Genomic DNA, 12,119 nt, shown 5'->3' with positions numbered 1-12,119 from the left:
TTAAGACAGCTTGAATCCCGCTGTGTGATTCAAGTCCTGGACCACGTGGCACCAGGCACATGTGAACATGTTCCCAAAATCCTGAGAGGAAAAGAAATTGTGGCATGGTCATTCCTCTCAGGATAGGGAATGTGGGGGAGACTCTCTCACTTTTATTCTGTCTCTGAGAGCAAACTTGCCCTATAGAAATAATAAAAAAGAATTTTTAATTTATACAATTTTTTCATCAATTGCTTGTCAGAGAACTATATACACTATGTCTTTTGTCTTATATAGCCCAGATGATTTCTTATATATATTCTACTTAATCTTTTGTCCTATTTTCTCCTGCATTTAAAAATTTGCTATTATTTTCCAAAAGGTTTTTTGATTTGTTTATTGGTGAATGAAATAGTATATCTATTTTCTTTTTATTTCATATTAAATTGGGTCCTTGGCCTGTATTTTACTATCCTTTTAATTTTTGAATTAATTGACTTATTCAACAACGAATTACTGCCAACTGCTTTTAATTAACTTGACATTGGACTTCATAAAGAAAACAGTTCTGCCATTGGAAAGATGTAAGAAGCTCATAGTTGATTTTACTATAATCATTTTTAAAATAAGGAAAAATTGCTGTAGCAGAGCTAAAGGTCAAATCAGCATGGAGGAGGGAATAACAAACTCTGGTGGATTTTGGATGACAGTGCAAAGAATATAAAAATCAACCTATATTTAAAAGATTGGTAGGATCTCATTAGAGGAGAAATTTGAATAAATAGCATGTGCTATTGTTAGAAGGTGTGAAAGATAATTATTCATTAGGTAACTACAAGCTGTATAGAGGGGGTAGGTGAGACACAGGCAGAGAAAGAAAAAGGTGAAATATGTAGCTGGAAATGGAGGTTGGAGACAGATAAATAAAAGTAAGAATTAAACTAATAAAGATAAAACTATGGATAGTTTTGTAAATATGAGGTCTAGAAAAATGTACTTTAATTGGTAACTAGATATATGGGTTGGATTTTCTTGGAAAGGCTTTATTATATGTATGTATTTCTTGTTTCCAAATTTTTTTGGGAGAGATTTTTGCTATAGATGCATGCACTCACCAGAGAGCCAGAGAGAGACAGAGAAAGAAAATGAGTAACCATCCCCAAGGGGGAAGACCATGCTGCAATCCCTTTTACTCCGTTATCCTCTCAGTATTTTGGGCATATATGTGCATGTGCTCAGTGTGAGTTTTAAGCTGGAGGGTTGGGACTCGAACCTCTGTCGAGTACATGGAACTCCAGCAACATAACCATCTGCTGGCCTCCCAAAAGGTTACCTTTTTTTTTTGGAAAGGGTTTTGCTATAGGGCATGTGTGCTCGTCAGACAGAGAGAGACAGAGAGATGGAAAGTGAGAAATCACCCCCCAGCGGGGATGGCCACACCACAGTTCCTTCTCCTCTCGGGATCTTGGGCATGCACGCACACGTGCCTGGGGTGAGTTTAAGCTACTGGGACTGGGACTTGAACTGTGGTCCACTACATAGGAGTCCAGCGATGTAACCATTATGCCAACTGCTGGTCCCAAAGATTACTTACTTCTTAGACCACTTGTTCTTACGTTTTTTTATGCGTTCACAAATCTTTTCATAAATGACTTTCACCACAGCCCAGTCATGTTCACTGTGTCAAGAACGCCATGTGAGGAGCCCAGACTTCCACTTCATCTGGCATGGATGAAGCACTGACTCCCTTTCCGAATGAGTAGATTTGAGAGAATTATTAAAACAGAAGATTCACATATGAAATAGCATCTCATTTTATCAAAATTTGCCACAATACAAATGAATATATCTCTTCATACAAAAGACCAGGAAAACTTCAACTGGAATAATGAAAGGTAGTCTGTTGGAGAAACACGCTATAAGCAAGAGAAAGAAAATGAAGCTGTGAGAGAGACTCATGATGAAGCTGTGAGTGAAGACTCTGATCAGGACATACCTGCATTTTGGTTCATATTAACAACTTTGATAAACTTTAGCCTGAGGAGATGGATATTGTTCTGGTGACTTTCAATGAAAATATAGAAATCATTGTTTTTATCTAATACAATGTGATGAGACCAAACTTTTTAAATATAACATCAAATCAAATTTTATTGACAATTCATATAAAAGGTAGCTATAATTTAATTGAGTTAATTATTTTAAGGACCAGAAGTAGCTTGCATCAGATTAGATGACTGTGCTTACTTTTATTGCTAGTTTGTCTCTAAACAGACCAAAATGGAAAGGTATACTGGCTTCCAGGTAAAAAGACAAGAACATCCCCATTTGAATGTAGTATTTGTTGTGTTGCTAGTAACAGAAATACCTGACACTGTGTGATTCATAAGATTAGAGGTTTAGGTGTCCAAGGTTCAGGGCCCTCATTAGCAATCTTCTTATTAGTAGGGGTTCTCTAGAAAGTCCCGAAGCAGTGCAGAGCATTACATGACAAGACAGAGTAATAGCAGAGCAAGAGAGCACAGATCTCTGTTTATGCTCACTTCTCTATTCTGGTCTCTCTCTCTTTTACCAGCAGCCAACCATGGAAGCCCCATCCTAACCACCTCCTAAGTCTCCACCTTTTTTTTTTTTTCTATACTAGAGATTGAGACAGAGACAGAAAGTGAGAAATCACACTATCACACTCCAGAGGAGGAAACCACACCACAAACCCTTCTTCTCCATTCTCCTCTTGGTATTTTGGGCATGTTTGCAAATGCAACCTGCATAAGCTTTAAGCCACTGGGTCTGGGACTCACACTCCAGAGGAGGAAACCACACCACAAACCCTTCTTCTCCATTCTCCTCTTGGTATTTTGGGCATGTTTGCAAATGCAACCTGCATAAGCTTTAAGCCACTGGGTCTGGGACTTAAACTGAGGTCAATTACATAGGGGTCAAGTGATGTAACTATTATGCCATCTGCTGGTTCCAAGTCTCTACCTCTTAAACCTGTAGCAGATTAAGTTAGCTCTTAATACCTCTTAATGCAACCAAACTCCACCACACAAAATTTTGGAGAACATGTGCAAACTATAGCAAATGCCATATAAATATACAGAGATAGAGAGATGAAGGGACATCTGAAAGTTAGGGAATTCAAGTAGTGTGTGCCAGCCCTTCAAGGGAAAAGCATGGACTGATGTGTGAAAGACCATCTTGGGGCAGAGCAATGGGAAGGGACAAAAGACAGGCAGTTGGCATTAGAGGAGTTGGCTCCAGATATTAAGACCCTCGGCATTGTGTGGCCAATCATATAATAGACTAGAGAAACTGGCAGGAGAATCAATTAATTCCTGGGCTTTAGTGCAAATGCAGCCATACTATCCAGAACAAGTACTCCTCAGTTATTATTTACTTATTTGAATAAATTCATGAAGAGAAAATGATATGATAGACTAGGACTTGGAATATTGAGGAACTTTATTTGATCATTAGCTTTAAGTTCATTCTTAATCGATTCTTCTTACCATCCATGAAAGAGATGGAGGGTTGTAGTAGGGTTATATTTATGTGGTGGCTAGGTACATTTGAGATGACAAAAATTGTTATGATTTTTTATCCACTAGAGTGCTTTAGAGAAATATTCTCTATGATGGAATGAATGTTTATGTCTCCCCTACCTGGCCCAAAGTTCATAGGTTGAAATCCAAATCCTCAAGGTGATGTTGCTGTAAGGTAGGGACCTTAAGAGGTGGCTAGATGGGGTAGAGTCCACATGAATGTGACTTGCGCCCTCATGAAATTGATCCAAAAATGTTTCTTCCCACTTCCTTCATGTGAGATTTCAATGAGAAGATAGTCATGTTGAAGAAGAAGGCCCTTATCATATACTGAATCTTTTTTTTGCCTTGTTCTTGGACTTCCCAGACTCCAGAACTGTAAGAAATATATTCCTGTTGTTTATAAATCACTCCATCTTTGGTATTTTGTTTTAACATTTTAAGTAGACTAACACATTAATTACTTTCTGTTCCTCATTTGAAAGTTTGAAAATAGTTCTCTTTGACAGTACTACTGTGAGAAGTACTACCCAGAGACCTGGGTTTCATATTCCAAGATTTGGGAGTGGCTTGAACTGACAGCAAGGCTGGGTGGAACAATGAGGCTTGATTGAGTTCCATGTGAGTCTTGGTCATAGGCAGTGAGTTTTGTCAGACTAAGAAATAAAAATACATCATATCTAGTTAAATTTAAATCACTTGTAATATTCTTTGCACTGGTATAGAACTTTAAAAAATGATTCAATTTTTGTTGAACACAGGATGGTGGAGAGAAGTGAAAGTTTGTGAAAGATGAGGCTGAAAACTTATGTAGGATCTAGATTTTTGGACAAATTCACAGGTCATTTTTTTGCATTTTGGGAATTATCCCAAAAGTAGAAAGTAACTTCTGAAGAAGAAATATTTATTTTCATATTGGGAATATAGCCGAAGTTAATAGGATATAAATTAATGTGGTTTGAGAAAAAAAATTTTTTTAAATTTACTGTAGGGCATGTAATTTACTGTAGATCAGAGAAAGACAGAAAGAGAGGGAAAGCAAGAAAGCATCTCCCTGGGGGGATGTTCATGATCTAAAAGTGAAACCTCTCTTCTCCATTTCCTCTTAGGATTCTGGTGAACGCACATATCCAAAATGTTTTTCAAGCTGCCAGATCCTACTTCAGACCTCCCAGTTGGTTTTGTAAGAGCCAGCCACTCTAAATACTACACCAGTAGCTGACTGGAAAAAATGTTTTTTACTTGTTACATTTAGATGAGATGCCAACATAAAACACCCAGGAAAGAAAGCTGGAATGAAGCTATATATTTGGAATTACCAGTTGGTTTTATTTATTTATTTTTGGGGGGTGGTCTATTGAAATAATAAGAGTAGATGAGATTGCCTTAGGAGATAATACTGGAATTTTAGGTTGTGGTTAATTTGTGGAAGGCGATTTGTATCAGGTCAAAGCTCTTACATTTTATTGCTGAACCAAAGTAAGTTTTAGTTAGTATTGTTGAAGAACATGAATTAGGAAGATTAATCTGAAAGAGGTTGTGGGTGTATAGAGTTAGAAGTTCAGTGACTATGAAGCCACTCAGAACATTCATTTATTCTTTATGCTAAAAAATTGTGAAGGGCTAGAATGCATATAGTAACAGATCACAAATATTCAGGGATGATCTTTACAGTCATAAAGATCTGGGTTCAAGGCTTAATTTAAACACTAATATTCAGGGCTGGCTGTTAGCATGATGGCTAAGGGTACCGGACTCCCACATGGCTGACCACAGTTCGAGTCCTGGATCTGGTGTCTAGCTTTCTCACTCCATCCCCCTTTCTTTATCACTCTGTCCCTTTCTAGTCAAATTAAAAATGAATAAATAAATAAAGTTGAATAAAATAATTATTTTTAAAAGCAATTAATATTCATATTGTTTACCGTTATCTAGGCGAGTGTAGGCACTTGTATACTTGAATAAATGAATGAATGAAACAATCTAGCTCTGTTAATTCTAAGAACTAAGAACAATGACCTACTCTAAACTCTAATTCTAGTTCTAAAAATAAACTCAAATGATACTGTTCCAAGGAGTACAACTAAGAATGAAAAGTAGAAAATATTCATATAAGCAGAGATTTTTAGCTTTATATTAGAAATTTCTGATAGTCACAACTAGATTTCCTCAGGAGGTGGTAGGCTCTCTATTATTAAAGGTTAAGGAAAGTATAGAAAACAGCCTGCTATGAATATTTCTGAGGATTTGCAAGCATTGGATCATGAACCAGATGGTTCAAGTTCTATTATTTGATTATTGTATATAATTATCTTTAAACACTGCTTGACTGGTTAGAAACTTCTCACCCTTGGAAAAGGAAAATATACACCTGATATCTGAGGTATATATTAGAATACACTATCTTAGAATTGTATCCGTTATCTTAGAATTCAATATATCTTAGAATCCAATAAAATAATTGTGAAATCTGACAAATAATTGAAATTAAGATTATTATTTTAGGTGGCAATATGATTTGGTCAAAAATGAAAAGACTGTGTGCTTTGGTTGGTAATATGTTCTGGGTGTTTGTGTGAAGAGGTTTTCATTTTACCACTTCACATTTCATTGAATTGTTAGAGATGAGGCAATTTTTTTTTTTTTTTTTTTTTTTTACTATTTCTGATGTGTGTAATATATACATGAATTAAGGAGTTGGACTCCAGTATGTCTAAATGAATGGTATGAGGAGGAGCCAGGTTTTAAAGATACATGAACTTCAGTTCTGTAGTTCTAAGAGTAGAAGCTACCATCTGTTTGTGGGGTAGACTCATTTTTTGTTTTTGGAAGCATCATGATAAGGAATGCTTTTAGTCATTTACCTATATATTTTGATTGTATTAACTCTGTTGCTTGTAAAAGAAGGAAATTAATAGACCTCAGCAACATGGTGACTGGCCAGTGGCTAAAGAGGGAAATGGCTTAAGAGGTCCTTGTGAAAAAGCAGCATGTCTAGTACATACTAGCAGCAGTGATATTCAATAAAAAAAGGCTTTTCTTTACTATTGTGACTTTATCTTATTCTCAGGCTCAAAGTCCATTAACTATAATAGCCTTTAAGGGGTGTGTGTATGTGTGCATATTTGCACGTGTGTATATGTGTGTTTAAAGGTACTCATTGATACTGTTAAAGCAATCTATCTGGGCCTGAAATGGCAGCTGTTACTCTCACAATTGGATTCCTATGGACAAACTGAAATCACACACGTTAGTCTGTTTCCTAAGCGAGTTGCTAAGTTACAGCCAGTCACATTAGCCACACTTCAGGCAATCACAGAAAACTTACCTTTTAGACTGTTCATACATTCTGCGGAACCAAACCAGTTATTTCTCTACTTCATTCTCTCACTTTTGCTTTTATACAAGACTTTCTCTTTCCTGCATATTTTACTTTCCCTTTCTGGATTGACTATCACTGCAATGAAGAAGCCACCTGTCGTTCTTTGGAAGCCATTTGGGGAAACTGCCAAATGACCTTTTTTGTTCAAATGAACTGTATTAAAATTTGTCTAAAATTTTATTTATTTATTTATTTATTTATTTATTTATTTTTGGAGAGTTTTTTTTTCTTCTTTTTTTGCTATAGGGCGTGTGCGCTCACCAGACAGACAGAGAAAGACACAGAGACAGAAAGCGAGAAATCACCCCCCAGGGGGGATGGTCACGCCGCAGTCCCTTCTCCTCCATTCTCCTCTCGGGATCATGGGCACGCATGCACATGTGCCCAGCGTGAGTTTTAAGCCACCCAGGTCCGGGACGTGAACTGCAGTCGACTACGTGGGAGTCCAGCGACATAACCATTATGCTAACTGCTGGTTCCCAAATTTTATTTATTTTTTATAATACATTTTGAAAAGCAAAGTATGGACTGCAGGAACTTATATAGGATAGAAAGTAATTTATAATTATCAAATAAACATGATAGAGAAGCACAGTATAACAGACTGTAGGAAAAAAAAATGACCAACCACCAGCAAAATCTTAAAAGTCATCAGAAATATTTGGAAAGAGGTATAAACTGTACATCTATGGAAAATAAAAGTTACATGATTATAATTTGACTACTAAAAGAATGATGGACTCCAGGATGTTGAAGAATTTGGGACCATTTGTGATCCCTTACATAAAAACTGTGTATGTATTGAGACTAAGAAAAAGAATGAGAGATTAAGAATGAGAAGGAAAGGATACAGAGTCACAAGCTGAGAGAGGGGAAGAAGTGATACAAACAGAACAAGTTAATAAAAAGAATATGCAAAGGGAAAATTTGAGTTATGAATGAGAGAGAGAGACAGAGTTAAAGTAAAGTAGGGAAATGTATTAGTTAATAATGTATGTGGTTGAAAGCAATGGAAAACTACTCAGATGATTTTTAAAAGGAACTTCATTGGTTCACATACCTGAAAAGTAGAAGTAGGAACGTCTGTACAACCAGCTTTATCCAGGAGTTAATATGAATTCAAGTGCACCTATTATTTCTCCTCAGCTATTGTTTCCTCTGTAATTTCATTCTCAGGTTGCCTTTACCTATAAATTGTCAAAGACAACCAGGAAAAGGCGTATGTTCTCCCAGGTAATAGACCCTTGAAGATAGAGTCATTTTTTTCCCTAATATTCAAACAGCATTTCTACAAGTAAGTCTGATTAGAATGGCTTGGGTTACATGTAACCCTGAATGAGTCACTGTTACTAGGGGAACATTCATTTTTATTGAATGTTCAATGTTTCATGATTACAACAGATCCAACTCGATCAAGCAAAATATGGACTGAGTATGAGAGACATATGATTTCTTAAATTAAAAGATGCAGTCTTTTTCCATAGGGATACTGAATAGACCAAATTATACAAACACACCGGCAAACAGACCCACAGACACACACACACACACACACACACACACACACACACACAGGCTCACACACACACATACTTTGAGGAGACTGAGAAAGAAGAGGAGAGAGTTGAAAGAGAGAGAAGAAAGAGGGAGGAAGTAAGAAAAGATTAAGGTAGATAGAGCAGAGATGATTCATCTTATGGTGAATTCCAAGGAACCAGAGCAAAGATGTATACAACTAGACAACTTGCTACAAAAATATGACATGAAAACTATACATGAACATTCTCTGTTAAAAAAGTTAGAGTTAGTCAAATTTGGCTTTATAAACATAAATCTGTATTCATACTGGGTTCCAGAGCTTCATCTGTAAATACTAGAAACATATCCTTTACTCAAATGTAGATATCACATGCATAAATGGATTTCATTTTTTCAATAAATGTTGGTGTCTGCTCAGAATTTTCTTTACAGCCTCTTTCACATCCTTATTTCTCAGGCTGTAAATGATGGGGTTTAACATTGGTGTTACAATTCCATAAAACAACATAATGATCTCATCAGATATCTTTGTATCTTTTGACTTGGGCTTCATGTACATAAAAAGGGCTGAACCATAGAATAAAATGACCACAGTCAGGTGGGCTGAACATGTAGAAAAGGCTTTCTTTCTCCCTTCGGCAGTGTTAAGTCTCAGGATGGCAGAGAGGATGAAAACGTAAGAAATAAAAATTGATAGTAGAGGAATGATCAGTATAACAATACCTCCCACTCTCATGATAAGCACATTAATGGTGATATCTGAGCATATGAGTTTAAGAACAGCCAGCAATTCACAGGTAAGATGGTCAATGACATTATTCCCACAGAAAGGCAATACCATTGCCATGGTTGTTTGCACCAGGGAGATCATATAGCCTGTAATCCAGGACCACGCGGCCATGTGCACATTTCGTACCCTGTTCATGATGATGGGATACCTCAGTGGATTGCAGATGGCCACATACCGGTCATAGGCCATTACAGCAAGGAGAACACACTCAGTGCAACCCAAGCCAAGGGAGATAACCATCTGTAGAGCACAGCCGAGAAAGGAGATTGATTTTTTTCCAGCTCTAAATATGATAAGCATTGGAGGAACAAAAGAGGAGGTGTAACAGATGTCCAAGAACGAGAGGTTTCCAAGAAAGAAGTACATAGGGGAGTGGAGGCATGAATCCAGCACGCTGATGATAATGAGGAGACTATTTCCCAGGAGGATTATCAGGTACATGATGAGGCAGAGCATGAACAAAGAAAGTCGGAGCTCTGGGTATCTGGAAAGCCCCACCAGAAAGAATTCAGTCACGGCAGAGAAATTCTCTGTCTTCATGTGTTTGTCACCTGCAAATTTTATATAGAGAAATGACCTGGGAAAATTTAAATGTATTGCTTAGTTTTAGAAGTTACTCTAACTTGTATTATTTAAGTTTTAGAATAGCTCTATGAATCAGGATATGCATGCATTTAATTTTAAGACTATTGAGAATAAAACTGAAGCACTTACAAGGTTTAATTATTTGTAGGACCACACTAGCCTAAACCAGGCTACCAATAATCCCACAGGTATATCATGAAATGTCAGATCTCTTGTAAAAAAACAGATTAAAACAGCATAATTCCAAAAGTGCATATAGAGAAATCTCATTATTAGTGAATATTATTTGAAGTAAAACATGTTTTCTCATTGAAGTTAGTTCTATTTAAAAATAATATATACCATTAGCCCATATCATTTAGTTTGTAAGTGACTTTAGATAAGTTACTTAACTTTCTCAGTTTCAGTTATCTTATGTAAAAAATATGAAGAAGAAAGAACTCTTTGGCAATTTGTTGCATTAAATTAGATAAATATTTAAGGTACCCATGATTTGGTTAAAATGTTTTATCTACAATTATATTTAAAATTATATTTTCATAATTATATAATTAGTAGAACTCTCCACAGACTCAGAAAAAAAAGATTCTTCCATTCTCAGTCCACAATTATATACATAAAGCTAATTCCACTATTTGGATTCACAACAATATGAAACACAGACATGTTAAAGAAAAGTAAACATAGTCCTGCAAACAGATTCATTCATTCACAGTCGCATGTGACGTAGCCATTGTAACTGGATAATAATTGCAGGAAAGTTGCCTGATCTTAAATCATAAATGTATTACTTTATTAAAAAATTCATTTTTTTCTTTTATGAGAGAGAGTGAGAAGGAGAGAGCCCCTCAACAAGGTCCTGACACACTGCTATTTCCCCCTGTCCTTCACCTCTTCCTTGCAGCCAGCCAGGATCATAGGTGTGCATGGTCTTTAGATCTACCTGTATCTAAATCTAGAAACTTCCCTTGTGGCTCCAGCATTGTACAGAATTAGCCTACCTGCTGTGACTGGAGCAAGAATAATTATTTCTTCAAGGTTCTCTAAATTGGTAGGATATGTGGCTTCTCCTAGCCATCTTTGCCAGTTCATGGGAGAACCAGATTGATACTGAAATTGCCAAAGAAGAAAGAGTAGCTGAAGGGGAAATAATAGAGTATTCTTGATGTCATTTTAACTCCTGGATCAAGCTGGTTCTAAAGACATTTGTTCTTGCACTTTTCAGTCATGTGAGCCAATAAAGTTCCTTTTAAGAAAATATTTTGAGTTGATTTCCATTGATTACAACCAAATAAATCCTGACTAATGCATTTTAACTACTCTTTGTTTCTCACTAGCTCTGAGTTTTAATTTTTTCTGTGTACTTCATTTTCCTAATTTGAAATTGATAGTAGAGGAATAATCAGTATAATGATACCTCCCACTCTCATGATAAGCACATTAATGGTGATATCTGAGCATATGAGTTTAAGAATAGCCAGCAATTCACAGGTAAGATGGTCAATGACATTATTCCCACAGAAAGGCAATACCATTGCCATGGTTGTTTGCACCAGGGAGATCATATAGCCTGTAATCCAGGACCACGCGGCCATGTGCACATTTCGTACCCTGTTCATGATGATGGGATACCTCAGTGGATTGCAGATGGCCACATACCGGTCATAGGCCATTACAGCAAGGAGAACACATTCAGTGCAACCCAAGCCAAGGGAGATAACCATCTGTAGAGCACAGCCAAGAAAGGAGATAGATTTTCTCTCAGACCTAAATATGATGAGCATTGGTGGAATGAAAGAGGAAGTGTAACAGATGTCCAAGAATGAGAGGTTTCCAAGAAAGAAGTACATAGGGGTGTGGAGGCGAGAATCCAGTATGCTGACGATAATGAGGAGGCTATTTCCCAGAAGGATTATCAGGTACATGATGAGGCAGAGCATGAACAAAGAAAGTCGGAGCTCTGGGTATCTGGAAAGCCCCACCAGAAAGAATTCAGTCACGGCAGAGAAATTCTCTGTCTTCATGTGTTTGTCACCTGCAAATTTTATATAGAGAAATGACCTGGGAAAATTTAAATGTATTGCTTAGTTTTAGAAGTTACTCTAACTTGTATTATTTAAGTTTTAGAATAGCTCTATGAATCAGGATATGCATGCATTTAATTTTAAGACTATTGAGAATAAAACTGAAGCACTTACAAGGTTTAATTATTTGTAGGACCACACTAGCCTAAACCAGGCTACCAATAATCCCACAGGTATATCATGAAATGTCAGATCTCTTGTAAAAAAACAGATTA

At 36.6% G+C, this 12,119-nt stretch overlaps 2 protein-coding genes across 2 annotated transcripts; both read right to left on the bottom strand.

The window, feature by feature from the left end:
• Window positions 1-8,830: 8,830 nt before the first annotated feature.
• Window positions 8,831-9,784, bottom strand: LOC102502802 (olfactory receptor 13D1). The gene has a single exon (XM_006150621.1). The coding sequence runs from the start codon at window positions 9,773-9,775 to the stop codon at window positions 8,831-8,833; it is 945 nt and encodes a 314-aa protein (XP_006150683.1). The 5' UTR covers window positions 9,776-9,784.
• Window positions 9,785-11,193: 1,409 nt separating this feature from the next.
• On the bottom strand, window positions 11,194-11,853 carry LOC102502374 (olfactory receptor 13D1-like). Its single transcript, XM_006150620.1, has one exon. It carries the CDS (start codon window positions 11,842-11,844, stop codon window positions 11,194-11,196), a length of 651 nt encoding a protein of 216 aa, XP_006150682.1. The 5' UTR covers window positions 11,845-11,853.
• Between the last annotated feature and the right edge of the window lie 266 nt (window positions 11,854-12,119).

Source organism: Tupaia chinensis, unplaced genomic scaffold (genome assembly GCF_000334495.1).
Source record: "Tupaia chinensis unplaced genomic scaffold, TupChi_1.0 Scaffold000291_1, whole genome shotgun sequence".
NCBI classification, from domain to species: Eukaryota; Metazoa; Chordata; class Mammalia; order Scandentia; family Tupaiidae; genus Tupaia; species Tupaia belangeri.
This window is presented reverse-complemented; position numbering and strand designations above follow the sequence as displayed.